The sequence below is a fragment of the Knufia obscura genome (assembly GCF_036327395.1).
Source record: "Knufia obscura strain CCFEE 5817 isolate CBS 148926 chromosome Unknown scaffold_9, whole genome shotgun sequence".
In the NCBI taxonomy this organism is placed as follows: domain Eukaryota; kingdom Fungi; phylum Ascomycota; class Eurotiomycetes; order Chaetothyriales; family Trichomeriaceae; genus Knufia; species Knufia obscura.
The window spans coordinates 1,162,987-1,178,848 of record NW_027042695.1 but is presented as its reverse complement, the minus strand read 5'-3'; the positions used below and the strand labels follow the sequence as shown (position 1 = coordinate 1,178,848).

Sequence of the window (15,862 nt, the reverse complement as noted above, 5' to 3'; positions counted from 1 at the left end):
TATGGGCTTCGACTATCATAGTGAAGGTAGTGCCTTTCTTGTTGATAATGTTGAGGTGTTTGAAGATATTGCGGAGAATTTCGACGGGCAAGTCATTGATACTGACAGCATTGGCTGGTCGTGGCTGTGGGTCTGGATCTTGCCTGACCTGCAACAAGAGTCAGCAAAGATCGCAGATGGTAAGAATTGGCGTGAACAGCTGAACATACCTCATGTCTCTTAGCGAAAGCTTGCCACGATGAGACACACATCGCAGAGGTCATAGTGCGGGCTCTGTGGTGTGCTTAAAGAACAGGAACATGTTGAGGGAAGAAGAAAGAGTGTGCAAGTGTTGAAGGAAAAAGTGAAAGTGCGTAGACAAGATCTCTGACAAGGTTGATCGGCACACGACTCTGGAGAGGCAGTCAAGGTATGCGTCAGCTGCGACCTCTGTGAAACAGCATGCAGGCCCCAGCAATAGCTCCACTTCATTCTTCACCCACGGTCGAATGCAAGCTTTGATGGCACAACTACCGCCTCTCGCCCGTTCTCAATCCAGATTCAACCACCTTCCTGATTAACCAATTGCCGACCGCCAACTACCCTACCACTGATCGCCCTGCTCCCACATTCCCCAACCAGGCTTCCTCGCACCCCTCCTGCCAATCGCAGGCACATCCCAACTTGTCGGTCCCTGCAAGATTCGATTCTCCATCTCCTTGAGTTCGAACATCCTCTGACACACCGTCCAGTCGTCAGCAGTCCACTTCCAGTTACTGGTGTCCTCCTTGTACAAGATATCAAAGACCATATTTCGCCAGAACCGGCAGACTCGCATTGCGCTTAAGATGTCGATGCGTTGCGCGGTATTACAAACGATGTAGACTGTACTATTGTCGGGCTCGGCATAATCCTCGATGATTTGGGTCAGAGTTGTGCCACGATCGTCGAGGGTATTGAGCTCTTCGAGGATCTTGCGTAGGATTTCGGGTGGTAGCTTGTCGTTGTTCGGCATGGTTGAGATTTGGTCGACGTTCCTCAGTCCTGGAAGGTTGTCAGTAGTTGGTTAGCTCATCGAAGGTCGTCGTAGTCTAACAAGAGCGGTAGATTCTTACGTAGAGGTTGATACAGGAGGTACACACAAGAGTCTTGATGGCAGGCTGTCAGGAAGCGTGAAAGGTGAAGCGTGAAAGGTAGTTCTTGACAGACGAGAGAAGTGTGGTAGGCGTTTAACTTTCGAGAAAAGTTCAGGTATAGTTGACAAAGCACACAAGTGAAATTCAGATGAAGCTAAGCTGATCTTTGATCTCACCGTTGAGCAGCAAGCCAAGCGCCACCGCACTGTTCCATGCCGAGTTTGATGGTCCGTCTCATTCGCTGGTCATGTCGTCCTCAAAGTGCTCCAAACTGCTCGTAGCTCGTGCCGTCTTTACACCATGCTCTAGCAGTTCGACGAGTCACAACAATCGTCTCAGAACATGGCACACGGATGGTGATTGAAATTGTACGCATGACCGCGAACAACTCGTGTATGTAAAAACAGAATGGGGCTTAGAGCATGCAGCGATTCTTCCTTGTAACACCAGCACGAACCTCGACAGCGGCTAGAGTGGAACTTAGCCGAGGATCGCATGACTCAGCATAGTGGCGAATGTCGTGAGATGGTAGCCACTAGTTGTCGAACTATAACTCGCTTTACTTTCGTGAGATGCACGTGCGCAAAAGAGAAGAAACAACTGACAGTTGCGGATCGAACTCGCGACCTTCCTGGCTGGCAAAAATTGCAAAACCTCAAACCACCGGAATCGCAGGTGTATCTGGAGTAAATCCCAACTGTACTGCCGAAGCAGGAAGCGCAGGAATTTTGTTCGAACCACTCGTGGAGCTGGCGCCTTCTTGCCCGGTGCAAGTTTGACCTGACCAGCCACAGGATGTTGACGTTGATGTCGTCGATGGGGGAGAGGAGGACGGATGTCGTCGGCCGTACAGCTGACGCCTGCATGTGCATCCGCCGGTGGCACAAGTTTGTCACAGACTGCTCTGTCGAGGAGACCAGTACTGCCCTGACAGCTGTACGACCGATTGTGAATACTATTTGTGAGCTATATGATTATGTAGTTATGTGGCGGGACTTGGTTGTGGGGTGGGGCCAAGTATTGGCTGGGGGAGGTGTGCAGGTGTGCAGGTCCTCGGGCGGGAGAAAGTAAAAAGCGCACTAGCCCATGAGGTGGATCCTGCGACTGCTGTCACTTACGATTCAATGTCCCTGTCGCTTGGTGCTTGGCTGTTATTATTCAGTTGCTCACCACTGGCCCATTGCAGCGAGACGAAACGCTAGGAATCATGTGCTTGCCCCTGAGCATGATTTGGCCGAATGGTCGTATCTATAGGTATGCGCTGACTGATAGCAGATGTCTTGAAGCGGCTGAATAGACCTGCTAAGCAATAACGTGCAGGAACAGCAGCTCGCCTTCGAGAATCTCGCCGTACATAGCCGCATCAGAGTTTGCAGTGTCCCTGCGTCCATCCTCCAAATTGTTGCATGCCTGCAGACAAGTGGGCCCGCTGTGACGAGTGCTTGATCAGCTGTTGGAGACAGAAGAGCAGACTACTTCCCTCCCTTGTACGGACTGCACGCTTCAACTTCTCCCTTCTCAGGCAACTTATCTTCGGCCGAAGTATGCTCAATTGGCTTGTCCATTACTTCCTTGGTAACAAAACCAGGTCCACAGCATATGCCTGACTCTTCTAAGGAACGTCCCGCATGATTGATCGCTCGCGTTCTCTGAACAATGTTCTCGACCATAGGTTCCTGGCGTGAGGTCACCGCACCGAATGGCCCGTGGGAAACTATCTGCAGCAATCAGCTCCTCGCTCTTGTTGTCCCATATTCTCCGGTTCGCAGCCACAGTGCCGCTGGACCTGGCGCATGAGCGGGCACATAGACGAGTCAACGTGTCGACTCGGGCCTGCTGCTGCTTGTGCTCGAGGTCGGGCCGCAGCCCTATTCCGTCCTCCGGACTAGCCGCACCAGCGTTACATGAAAGGCCATTCTATGTTTAGTGCTGTGGCAGAGATATGACATTGCATGCTGGGATCTCGAAGGGCATATTCGTGCCGGCTCGTTACAGCCGCTGCGTAACATCGTACACAGGGAAGCATCATCTTCGCCATTGAACCAGTCGCGGGCTTAGAATGCTAGAAGCTATCGGCGATGGCTCGATCGTCGGCCATGGTGCGTGAGGAACCAACACGAAAACTCTGAGGCTACTGAAGTCGTCTCGATGGGGGCTCAGAACAGACACATTGTTGCTTCGAATTTGAAGACAAAGTCCTCATTATTGCCTGATTAGTGAGGTGGAAGTGACATTGTGCAGGCTCTAGCTCAACCGTACTCAGGATGACTGGTGCGTACTACGGTTGTGTATCGACTCCCTTGTGGTTCTTGCAAACTACCGTACCGTCCTCGGCAAGCTCGGACAGCTGCCAAGGCTCGGGTCTTTTTAGTGCTAACATGTCGCTTCTTCGACCTATGTACACCATAGTAGACGACAATGAACCACTACTACTGCTACGCGATGAGCTAAGTTAGTCTGCTAATCTCTCTACGCATGTCCGCGCACTTCCGTGGCCGTCCTCCCGCTTGCAGCTCGCCTTCCAAGCCAGATTACCGAGCCGATCAGTAACACCGCGCATACCCCCACAACAGCAGCCTGTGTACCAAAGACTGCTGCAACTCCATCTCTGGCGATCCAACTGGGCTGGAAATAGCCAACAGCGAAGCCGCCGCAAGTCCTCCACATATTGATGATTGCACTCACGACTGCCGAGTGAGTTGGGTACTTCTCGAGCGCGAAGGCTGTAATTGCTCTGGACACGTGTCAGCAAGGCATGCACAAGATTCGCAAACGAAGAAACTTACACAGTAGTTCCGACCATACCGATATTGACCATGACCCATCCGAAGGCCAAGCCAACCCAGCTCTTACCATAATGCAATGTCAGTCCGTACGTCAGCAAGCCGCAGACCATGCTGCCGATCGGGAACCACACGCTGTGCAACCTGTACTCGCTACGCCAGTGTGCCTTGCGCATCCCACCTGGACCGTTGTAGATCCATTCATTGAAGAAGTAACCAAAGCAGAAGCCTAGAAGAGCCCCGATTACACCAGCGAAACGTATCGAGGCATCAGCAATGTTGCCAAATAGATATGGTGGAGCACGAACAAAGCTATCGATCGTAGCCGTTATGCCGATGGGCCAAGTAAAATTGATCATAGTCGAAATTGCAACAAGCAGGAGGGGTGTCGTAAAGATGAGCTTAATGATGCTTGTGGTGGATTCGGACAGTGTGCGTGTCTTTGGCAGATCTGTATTGCCTACACCAAGAAGTGCTTTGACGCGATTGGTCTGCTGCGCGCCAGTAGATCTATTGTAGTATGTTTCGCGGCCGAATTCGAGTATGAGAAGTGTGGAGAAGCCATAGAAGCCGGTAAGGACCTTGAATGAAGCTCGCCATGACCCGGTGCCCTCCAGAATGTAGCCGGCAAGGGCTGGAAACAAGAATGGTCCGACCAAGAACGTTGTGCCCCAGATGTTGACGTAACGTGGCCAATCGCGCGGAGCATACATATCGTGGATGATGGGTAGGCCGATCACCTGTGGGACTGTGCCGAAGAGACCCTGCAGAGCGCGCAGAGCAGTGAAGACGGACCACGACTGTGCATACACACAGCCGAGGACGACGAAAAGCGTAATGAGCTGAGGATAAAGCCAGATAGGCAGCCTAGAGATGCGTCAGCGGAGGTTTCAACAAGCACTGTAATGAGAGTGCTCACCTGCCGTAGGCATTGATGAGTGGAACGGCGAAGATGCCACCGAAGCCTTGCAAGAGGATGCCGTAGTTGAGCGAAGTCGCAGAATGTGTGATTGTCGTCTGCCACTCAATTGCTTGCGGTACGATCAAAGTCGCACCCCATGTCATGCCACTATCCTTGCGTAAGTGTCGTAGGTACCGCCTGCCTGAAGTCTGGCACTTACCCGTCGGCGAGAATTGAGCTAGACATCAAAGCAAGAAATATCATTCTCTTTCTCCAGGGACTCCAGTTCTGTGGGTTACGCGCATCATTATGGCCTGGTCCTTCGAGAATACTGGGTTCGCTGCTGCCGTTGCTCAGGGCAATAATTGTTGACTCTGGGTCTATTTTGTCGTCTGCCACAAATGCTCTTTGGGACGAAGATGATGTTTGAGCGGCCATAGCTAAAGCCAAAACACCAGTCGGCTGAAGAGGAGTGCTTTTCTCTGCTGAAAAATTGTATGCTTTAACGAGGCAAATGAACGCCCAGTAGTGGTTTGCACTATAGCTCGTAAGGACGGCAGCACAAAGGAGGGAAATCCAACGTCAACTGGGCGTTGGCACCACAAGTCGCTGGTCTCCAGATGAAGGCGGTCAAGGACGAACAAGGCGATGTGTAGGGGAATATTTTTTGTTCGCCTTGACCAGAAAAGCGCGATTGTACATCAGCTCCAAGCGAACCGGACACCAGTAAGGGTAAGGACTGGAGTGCACCATCGTATTGCGGGCTATCATGAGGGCCTGGTACCTCATAGCACATATTAGACTCGTGCGGGCTCTGGGACTAGCATCCAAGGGGATACCAGTAATGTACGCGACGCACAAGGAGCGCTGGTTAGCAATTTTCTGCGATAAGCGAGTGTAGCGCAACATTGGTTAGTATGAGGATATGCAGGCGAGCAGCATAATGGAAGGAAAAAGCAATACCTCGCCGCCTCACAAGCTGCATATTACAACGCTGGTGGCTTGAGGATTGATGCTTCAAGTTGAGCGGACAGGGATAATCTTGGCGACAACCGCAGATGGCGCTACGAACATCCCCGTATGGAGTCGAGCAACGACAAGCGCCACTTCCTTCGAGGCTTGGCGCGTTGACTTCCTTCATCCAGACTTCATTTAGTTGGTATATTTCTAGTTCATACATCAAGATGTGCACAGTAGCGCGAGTTCCATTGATGACTCGATTCGCGAAGAGCAAGGAGAAAGCTGTTTCTGTTTCAAATTCGACCGCTGAGTATCATGGATAACGCCGGGGCAATACTGGCCTCGACGGTTACGGCAGTAAGCACCATGCTCGGACTCTGTCCTTCGGCCCTAACACATCGGTATAGGCTGCCGCGCTAGGCTTCGTACCAGTTGCCATACACTTCAGACTGTTCCCTCTGCTCTGCCACATCGGGCCAACAGCGACAGCCGAAGCTCTGAAAAAGGCATCTGATGAAGGAAGGAGTGAAGATCAGAAGCAGACTTCACCGTCATGTAAGCAATCATTACTTATAGGCTGCCATCCGTACTTACATTTTGAAGGCCTACAGCTGATTGGTTCGTGACTTGCTTGTGACACGAACCCATACTAAAATGTATAGCCGATACTATGTTTGCGATGGCGGGACTTGGCCTTGTCGACCTGGTCGACGATGATACGTATGGCGTGAATGCCCTCACTCGTCACATGATCAGCGTACCCTCGAGTCTTGATGGTATGTTACACTTGTGAGTATGCCTTGATGCTTCGGCCAGGCGTCATACTGAACATGTCCAGCACAACGGAGCCATTGTGGGCTGCTGCTTTTCTGATGAGGCAGTTACAGGATACCAACTTCGAGTACCCTTTTCGAGACAAGAGGACACCAACACAGTACGGATACAAGCTGATAGGACAGGATCGCTTTGTGGATGGACACACTTACGCTATTATGCACATGCAAGGCCGGATGCCTAGTTTTAACATGTTCATGGAAGGCAAGTTTGGCAAATTCGGTGCCATGCCGGAACGTGTGAGAAGCTTTGGATACGACCTGGACACTGCTTTACAGAGCGGGAAAAGTGATGTTGCGGTTGTTGACATAGGTGGAGGGCGTGGGGAGATGCTGATGGAAGTCCAGGCAGCTTATCCTCATCTGAAGAAGCGAAATCTGGTTTTACAAGAGTACAAGCCGGATATCATGAATCAGGAAGCGCTAACAATCACTCATTGGGATTTCAAGGACGACTCGCCGCAACCAGTTCTAGGTGCTGCGATATACAGTTTGACGCACATCTATCACAATCTGCCAGATCTCGAGGCCATACGTTTGATGAAGAAGATCTCGGACGCGATGGCTCCTTATTCAACGATGCTGATACACGAATTTCCAAAGAACGTGGTGTATGGAAAGATGCATGCGACGATGATTGAATTGTATGCTGGAAGGATTCGGAGCTCGCGCGAGTGGAGGCAGATGGCAGCGCTTGTGGGACTTCAAGTGACATTTGAGGCCTATCCGCCAGCTGGAGAAGGGCTAGTCGAAATGAGGAAGCTTTAGCTTTCGAATCCCACAACGTTTACGATAACAGAAGGAATGAACCTTACACCAAGGAACTCATGAGCCTGCACGATGTCTCGAGACTGATGGCGTGACTGTACAGCATGCTGATAGGAAGACAAAAGTTTTGATTTGACCGCAGCACGTCATTAGTCATGATCGCTATCAGTGTACCTGTCGTCCTTCACATGGCTAGAGGTCACTACTTCTCTGCCGTCGGCTGTACTAACCTTAACATGGTTCTCGGACGAAAGTACGTTTGTGTCGCACGAGAGCGCTCGTGAGCAAGGCGAGACCCACAAGAGCCCATGGCCGATCTGCTCGAAGGAATATCTAGGTGCATGTACTATCCGACCCCGGAATTGTTATCTCCGGAGACCTTAATGCCAGATTTGCCGAAACTAAACGAGCGAGGCCTAACCGAGGATAGTCTTGGCGGCACATCTAGATGCCAGTAACTTGATTGGTTTGATACACCGGGGCATGCAAGAACAGTATGATAAAATAGGTATAGCGTCGGTGTACCTGAATGAGTCGACATAATTTCCACAGGTAATAATGATTCCAGGGTCGGATAGTACCAAGTATGATGATACACGCCGCAATCACGACTAGCGTTTGCAATTGAGCCGCGACTCAAGCATCCTCCACATCAACACTGAGGTCTACCAACGGACGTACCGCAGTCTGCAATACAGTACAATAGGGCTTGAACCAGGATCAGCAAGCAGCGCTTGGTTACAGGAAGGAAACACTGACTTCATGGAGATCCAGGATGTAGTACAATCCGTACTCTACGAGCTTTCGATATCGAGTCGGGATTCCTTCTGTCTGGACGACCGCCTGAACCCCGGTCAAAGCTTGGTAACGTCGCTTGTCGACACAGAGCGAGCCATAGCCGTGAGAGCTTGGCTCTCAGAAAAGCAATTCCATCCAGGTGTTGCGTCTCCCAGAGCTGATACAAGGTGCTTGAAACCCAGGGCAGGGATTTGACGTACGGCTACCGCCAGAAGCGCAGCATCCGAGCAGTCGTCGACTACATTTGCCGAGACGCGAACAAGCCTGTGGCATCCCGTGGCTTTTCTAGCAACTCTTTCAGATTTTCCTCATCTCAACCACTCGACCACAGACTACAGTCGGACCACAAGCGTGCCGTATCTTCTCAAATCCATCCTCGCTTGCATGTGACGACTCAGATCGGATGGTTACATCGCCTAGCTCGAAGGGGCTTAGTGGGAGCAGAACGAATGTGAAGTGCTCCTGCAAGGTACGGATCCTGCAGTATACGATTCCAGTGGTGAGAGAAGAACAAATGCGAGTTTCTCCTGCAAGCTACCGATCGTGCAATATCCGTTTGCGGTTGCTCGTTTTGGATGAAGCACTGATGAAGCACGACTTGGGATAAGTACTCTCTTTGGGTGATGCAAGAAGCTTCGCATATTCTTCAGGCGTGAGATCCTCCAGAATTCTCTGTGGCAATCAAGCCGCCTCCGACCGAGCACGATGAATGTCCCACCGCCAGACGGACCTGACATGAACAAAGGTGTGTTCGCTTCGCGGTACGGTCTCCATTGCAGACTCTGATCAGATCCAGGTAGAAGCATCTTCATCGGGTGCTGGGTCTTGACGGCGATCGTCTTCCTCATTCTCCTGTTTCGCTTCGGAGCAAAAGCCCGGGTGGCATGGATGATACCCAAGATCTCAAGGCCGCATCGAATCTGGGGTTACGAAGACGTCTTCTTTGCCTTGGGGTTCGTGTTTGACGTTGGTCATATGACCATGATATGGAAGAGGTAGCCACTTGCTCACGAGAATCTCAATGATGCCAGCACTGACAGAGCACAGTCATACTTGGGGACTAGGCCGGCATATGTACTATCTAACACCAGTCGAAAGAGTTGCCGCCATGAAATGGGATTTCATTTCTCAGCCTCTAGCAGTCAGCGCTGCTATGATATCCCGTACTGGAGTTATCGTATTCTTGTACGCCTGCATTGGGTGGCACAGGAGGTGCCTCAGGAATATCGTCCTCACTTGCCTCGTCGTTCAGATCGTGGTGAACCTATTCACGATTCTACAAATCTTTCTACAGTGCGGACCCAACCCATATCGTCTTGTCGACCGGGCCTCATATTTCCACTATATGTGGGATCCCCTCCCTGAAGATGTTTCCGCTATCTGCCAGGATCCTAAGGTCCAAGCACTTGTTGGTTATGTGCAGGGTGGTGAGTGTCTTATGTTGCGCATGACACAGCCACTAACACGACCGTCAGGTTTCAATACCACAATCGATTTGGCTTTGACATATCTGGCAGGCCTCGAAATCTGGCAATTCCTGCTGCGAACTTCAAGTCGGGGTCGACAGTCTTCCTTCCTTACCAAATTCAAGGCGCTCGACCAACGCTCGCGGAACCAGCGGCTGTGGCAGACGTTTTTGCTATGCGGTCCGTTGTTGCTGTCCGGAGTGGCATCAATCGTGAAGACCTATGTGGGTGGCATATGCAAGCAACCGGCTGTGCTAACGTCAACCTAGCTTCTTTCAGCTTTGGGCAGCAGACAAGACTTCACGTGAACATCGTGTCATTCATGCTTTGGGGTAAGTGAGTGGCTGAAATGATCTAGTCAGGACACGCAGCTAATACCATATAGGATCGAGAATTACTGCATCTTAATCGCAGCGACTGCACCTGTCTTCAGGCTATTCGTCCGCACTTTCATCAACCAGCATGCCGATGATACTTATGGCAGGGGCACCAGCAATACCCGATCCAAGAGCAGGAATACCTTCGAGCTGAGCAAGCACTCCCAACACATGTCTGGCGTGCACCATAATGTATCCTGTACAGCACACACCGGCGATGGAGACGAGACTAGCGAACGGTCCACGACGGATCATTACACGGTTCTGAGTTCGATCTTGTTGGACAAAACAGTATCATGGTCAAGCATGAATATCAAGTGCGCGTGGAAGAGCAGGCCAAAGCGCCATGATCAGTAACGAGACGTTGATTTTCGATTCGAATCCTAGGAAAGAGCGAACTCCTCCGAAACTCGATTTGAATGAGCAATGTCTTCACTACTGCATGTCATGGTCAAGAGTAGCTTGCTGGCGGACCCCTGCTGTGTGCTTGCATATGCCTCCATCAACCACCAGACCGTTCGAGGTACATTCAAGACTGGGCTAACCACTGAGCAGACGGCACAAACCTTGACTCGCTTCTCGGGGCGCCTAGATCGCAGGCACGCAAAGTGACCTTGACTGAACCTGAAATAACCTGCACAATCCACGAGACAGGATAACCGCAACACCATACTGTCTCACGAGCTGTGCTTGTTTCGACTGAACTCGCAGGCGAACGACAGAGGTGTGAATGGTAGAACGAGGGTACAATCAAATTCAGACAGCGGAAGACCATGCTCTTTACTCAGGACTTGGCATAACTGCTAAGGATTACTGTAAGTCTAAATCACGTGAAGCTTGGCGAGCTCGGGCGGATAAATTGGTGCCGAGGTCACTGACTAACTTAGGGTTCGACAGTAACTTAGCCGTGAAGATAGCTGCATGCTCGCATACGCGCCTGGGCGGCCTCACCTGGGTTACCTTGATCAGACTGCAGGACCCTTGAATCCCACCTTCGACGTTGTGGAGTCACAAGGTCGCTTCTGTGATGTGATACAGGCAGACGTCCCGGTTCGCTTGCCGCCAGCAGAAGGCAGTCATGTCCTATTAGCCAGTTTCATCACACCACTCATGCCTTGCGCTCCCCGTCATGGAATCCGGTATCGATCACGGCTGGGGTCGGGCGCATGTGGTCCAGCAGCCGCGCACCTCTATATCTGTCTGCTCGTGGCCCCAGTGTCAGTCCAACATTGTGCGCAGTCGCCGTGTTAGGTGCCACAACACAAGATGTCCGACCCCGCTTCATCGACGCCTCTTGAACCTCAGCAAGGCCTACAACCCGACAATGAAGACAACGGTTCCGCAGTAGGCGATGACCTGTCAACTCTGACGCACAGTGTTCGCTCGTCGATCTACGACTTCCACTACGAGAACGGCCGTAGGTACCATGCCTACGGGAAAAGCGAATATCTTATCCCCAACGACGAGGATGAACAAAATCGCCTTGATCTAGTCCACCATATGTACAAAATGGTACTAGGAGGCGAGCTGTACACAACTCCTCTCGAACCGTCGAGTCTTGGGAGGATCCTCGATGTCGGCACGGGTACCGGCATCTGGGCGATTGAGATGGCAGACCAGTTCCCAGCGGCCGTTGTCATACGTACGGATATCTCACCAATACAGCCCTCATGGGTGCCACCTAATTGCTCCTTCTACATCGACGATGCAGAGACTAGATGGACCTTCGAGGAGCCTTTTGATTTCATCCATGGTCGAGCCCTGTGCGGCGCAATAGCAGATTGGCCTGAATTCGACGCGCAAGCCCACCGCAACCTGAAGCCGGGCGGATGGTTGGAGATGCAAGAGTACGAGTGCTGCCTTCATTCTGACGACGATACCCTTGATCAGGCGCCTTTGAGCAAAGACTGGCTTGAGAAAATGGACTTTGCCAGTTCCAAAACTGGGAAGCGACTCAACGTTGCACATCTTCATCGGCAGTGGATGATTGATGCTGGGTTTGTTGAGGTTGAGGAACAGGTGCACAAGATTCCGATTGGGGGGTGGCCGAAGGGCAAGAGACTGAAAGGGATTGGAAAAGTGCAGAGGATCCAGATGATTGAGGCGATTCCAACGTTCTCTATTGCGTTCTATACGCGTGTGCTAGGGTATTCTCTTGAACAGGCACAAATCATGGTCGAGGGTGTCAAAGTCGAATTCATGGACAAGAAGCTGCATATGTATCTGAGATGGCATTTTGTTAGAGGACGCAGGGCAGCGGCATGAGGAGCATTATCGTGAGGGCCAGATAGAGGTTCGCCATGTGTCGAATCGAGATAGCAAGTGTATCGGACGTCCTCTCAGTAGCATGGATGGTGTGACGTTCCTTTTGACTCGGCACCGCGAGCAGAAAACCCAATGTGGTCTAGATGAAGAATCTGAAAACTGCCGGGCGATCCACAAGTGGAGACGGCTAACGGAACGGCCAGTGACTTCCGCGACAACGTGGACTCACTGGCTGCATAACCTACTGTACGTGTCGCAAGAAGGCCATCGCTTCCAAGTTGATCTTCACTGGCATGCACAGGTTGCGAACCAAGGTGTTTCCAAGTAGAGCTTCTCGGTCCTCGATATCCCGCCGACTCTACGATGAGTCCTGTGTGTATGGCCTGCATGACCTGGCGGCCTGACCCTGTTGAGCACTGATGAGATTGTGGTCACTTCAAAAGTTCTCATCAACCTCATTCATACGAGGATGTCTCTTTCTGCCTATCTCAGCCATGCAGCGGCTGCCTTGTCTGTGGCTTGGTTGACATATCTTCTTGGTTTGGCCATTTACCGCTTGTACTTCCATCCGCTCGCCGGATTCCCTGGGCCCAAATATGCCGCCCTTAGCAGATGGCATGAATATTACCACGACGTCGTCAGAAAAGGTCAATTCACCTTCGTGATCCAAGAGTATCACCGGAAGTATGGTAGGGTCATGTCGGAAGTCGAATGACATCCATGAGCAGGAATCCCGAAGCCATGTCTGACGTCCTTCAGGGCCAATCGTCCGCATTGTCCCAGACGAGCTCCACATCCAAGACTCATCTTTCTACGACACGCTCTTCCCCAAAGCAGGCCGAGTCGACAAATATGACTGGATGGCGAACAGATTCAGCAGCGACCTTGCCGCCTTCACAACACCATCAGCGCATGTGCACATGATCCGGCGGAAAGCTCTAAACCCGTTCTTTTCCAGACAACGTATCCTCGAGTTCGAACATGTCGTCCGCGAGAAAGTCGATATCCTCATCGAACACATCGATCAGTACCGCAAGACGGCTCAGCCGTTCACCCTCAGCCGAGGTTTCATGGCCCTAGGAGGAGACGTGATAATGCAGTACTGCTTCTCCCTCAACTATAACCACCTGAATTCGAAAGATTTCGAAACGACCTTCCACGAGCCGTTCGTGGCGATAAGCGCTGCCGGTCTTTTGTCCTTGCAGTTTCCAATCATCCCAAAGATCCTCTTATCGCTTCCAGAGTCCTTGATAGAGAAGATGGAGCCAGCATATGCCCTGCTTTTCCGGCTTCAGAGCGATATGAGGAAGCAGATCAGTAAATTGCTGGAATCGCCAAAGGGGAGCTCAAGCGCCAGCGCCGAGGAGTCAAAGAACCCATCCGTCTTCAGTGAGCTGATCAATGACCCCGAGCTTCCACCCAGCGAGATAAAGCTGCGCCGTCTCCAAGATGAAGCTCAAGTTGTAGTCGCGGCAGGCATCACCACAGTCGGCTGGGCGCTCTCTGTGGGCGCATTTCACATAATCAACCAGCCGGAGATCTATGGCCGCCTTCGCCGGGAGCTCGAGAGCGCCATACCTGACCCTGATCAAGAACTTTCCTGGTCCGACCTTGAAAAGCTGCCGTACTTGACTGGCTGCATCAAAGAAGCGATACGTTTGTCTTACCCCGTAGCCTCACGCAATCCTCGGCTTCTCTCAAAACCATTGGTGTACAAGGACTGGGTTATTCCGCCTCGAACGCCCGTATCGATGACCATAGCCGACATCTCCGATGACGAGGAAATCTTCACCGAACACGACAAGTTCAAGCCAGAAAGATGGATCGGTTATCCTAAGGCGCGAGATGGGTCGCCACTAGACCGATACTTTGTGTGCTTTCAGAAGGGTACCCGATCGTGCGTTGGTACCAAGTAAGTGCCATCTCGCCAACTCTGCCTAGACTCGTATTATAAGCCAATTTTGCTAATCGTCTTCCATCAGCCTTGCGTACGCTGAGTTGTATCTAACGTTGGCGTCGGTATTTCGAAAGTTCAAATTTGAGCTTTACGAGACTGACCAGTCCGACGTGGCGCTTGCACATGATTTCTTTCTGCCAAGTCCGAGACTCGATTCGAAAGGGATAAGAGTCAGGTGTACAGAGCGTGCTTGAGAGGCGAGCCGGAGCTGATGAGACAAGAAGTGGACTGGTGGCATGATTTCTGGAAAAGGTTGCCCTAGACTTTGGTCAGGCACAGCCAACGTTGATGCCGGAGTGGCGGCTGTGATCGACGCCAGTCGGGAGGTTCATCATCCTGTAGACAATGTAGCCATGTCTATAGAGAGCTTCGAAACGATCCCTCGTTTTGATGCACGGCGCTTTTTCCAAGGCCTCAAGCGTGTCGTGGGAAGCCTGCGAACTCCGTAGCAGTGGAGAATGTTGAGAACGGTTGCTCACGATGAGAGTTTTCAACAACAACGCGAGGTGCCCCTCAATGCACCGCCTCGCCATGCTTGACTTTCGCCGATGCCACCTCCGCCTCATCCTCCAGAACAGTCACAATATCCAACTCAGGCCATCTCCGCCGCATCACCTCAGCCAAATAGCTAATCCCCCATTCCTCACAGGCTCGATGCCCAACACAAACCGCAGGCATATTTACCCTCGCAGCTGCTTCAAGACCAGGTTCTCTCGCCGCGCCAGTGAGGTACAGTACTTGACTGCCATCGCCCACATCGCCAACCCACTTTGCATCGCTCGCAACGTCCATAACACGATCGACCTCTTCCGCGTGGAAAGCGTTCATGATCGCGATGACTTCGATTTTGCTTGAGCTTGAGCTTGGGTCTTCTCCCTCTGGCCCCACGGGGACATGCTCATGGAGCTCTCCCTGGCCGTTGAACTCGCGTCGTACTGTATCAACAATAACACTTAGAGCCGTAGGCGTTCGTAACCTCCCCACAAGCCCGATCTTCCGCTCAGGCTCTCCCTTGTAGCCCTTGATACATATCGCGCCGTCAACATCAATGTCTAGCCGGCGTGCGAGCGCAACGTTCCATCCCACGGTGAGATGTGTATCGAATGAGCTGTGACTTGCTAGGACGAGTGCATCGTGTGGGACGGAGGAGCGATTGAGACTCCAGGGGCGGTGGAGGAAGACGACTGGACTGGATACCGAGGAGCGTGGATGGGGAGCATGGAGAGCGGAGTAGACGCCGCTTGTGGGCGTGATGCTGAGTATAATGCGAGAAGCGATATGGCGTGTGGGTGTGTAAGACTGGTGACGGGGGGTGTGGTAGAGGAAGGGGACGTCGGCTTTTGTTGTTGTGTGGATGGTGCCGTCTTTTTTAGTGGTTGTTATTGTAACGGGGAGTTGAGGGGGTAGATGTGTTTGGAGGAATGTGGTCAGTTCTGCATGGGTCGGGAGGTGGCGAGCTGGAGGCATGAGATGGTGTGTGATAAGAGTGGGGTGAAGACGGAGGGTCCGATGTAGGGGGTGTGACGAGCTGTGTAGTACTAGTGGTGAGGGTTGAAGAGCGTCATGGAAAAGAGCGGCAGTGTGCTGGTTGTTTAGCTGTAGCGCTTGCTGGGTACGTACGGTCTACCCTGCGGCCAGA

At 51.9% G+C, this 15,862-nt stretch overlaps 6 protein-coding genes across 6 annotated transcripts; 3 read left to right on the top strand and 3 right to left on the bottom strand.

Moving 5' to 3' along the window:
* Positions 1 to 583: 583 nt before the first annotated feature.
* On the bottom strand, positions 584 to 994 carry PMZ80_007768 (uncharacterized protein; the record flags this gene model as incomplete). Its single annotated transcript, XM_064876174.1, has 1 exon — positions 584 to 994. The coding sequence occupies one exon, from the start codon at positions 992 to 994 to the stop codon at positions 584 to 586; it is 411 nt and encodes a 136-aa protein (XP_064728438.1).
* A 2,590-nt stretch (positions 995 to 3,584) lies between these two features.
* PMZ80_007767 (uncharacterized protein) lies at positions 3,585 to 5,237 on the bottom strand (the record flags this gene model as incomplete). Its single annotated transcript, XM_064876173.1, has 4 exons — positions 3,585 to 3,849; positions 3,902 to 4,765; positions 4,818 to 4,967; positions 5,020 to 5,237. 4 exons carry the CDS (start codon positions 5,235 to 5,237, stop codon positions 3,585 to 3,587), a joined length of 1,497 nt encoding a protein of 498 aa, XP_064728437.1.
* Positions 5,238 to 6,074: 837 nt separating this feature from the next.
* PMZ80_007766 (uncharacterized protein) lies at positions 6,075 to 7,360 on the top strand (the record flags this gene model as incomplete). Its single annotated transcript, XM_064876172.1, has 5 exons — positions 6,075 to 6,116; positions 6,167 to 6,314; positions 6,363 to 6,377; positions 6,422 to 6,548; positions 6,598 to 7,360. 5 exons carry the CDS (start codon positions 6,075 to 6,077, stop codon positions 7,358 to 7,360), a joined length of 1,095 nt encoding a protein of 364 aa, XP_064728436.1.
* Positions 7,361 to 11,267: 3,907 nt separating this feature from the next.
* PMZ80_007765 (uncharacterized protein) lies at positions 11,268 to 12,266 on the top strand (the record flags this gene model as incomplete). Its single annotated transcript, XM_064876171.1, has 1 exon — positions 11,268 to 12,266. The coding sequence occupies one exon, from the start codon at positions 11,268 to 11,270 to the stop codon at positions 12,264 to 12,266; it is 999 nt and encodes a 332-aa protein (XP_064728435.1).
* An 82-nt stretch (positions 12,267 to 12,348) lies between these two features.
* Positions 12,349 to 14,182, top strand: PMZ80_007764 (uncharacterized protein; the record flags this gene model as incomplete). Its single annotated transcript, XM_064876170.1, has 2 exons — positions 12,349 to 12,355; positions 13,026 to 14,182. 2 exons carry the CDS (start codon positions 12,349 to 12,351, stop codon positions 14,180 to 14,182), a joined length of 1,164 nt encoding a protein of 387 aa, XP_064728434.1.
* A 554-nt stretch (positions 14,183 to 14,736) lies between these two features.
* PMZ80_007763 (uncharacterized protein) lies at positions 14,737 to 15,690 on the bottom strand (the record flags this gene model as incomplete). The annotated part of the gene is made up of 1 exon (XM_064876169.1): positions 14,737 to 15,690. One exon carries the CDS (start codon positions 15,688 to 15,690, stop codon positions 14,737 to 14,739), a length of 954 nt encoding a protein of 317 aa, XP_064728433.1.
* Positions 15,691 to 15,862: the final 172 nt, after the last annotated feature.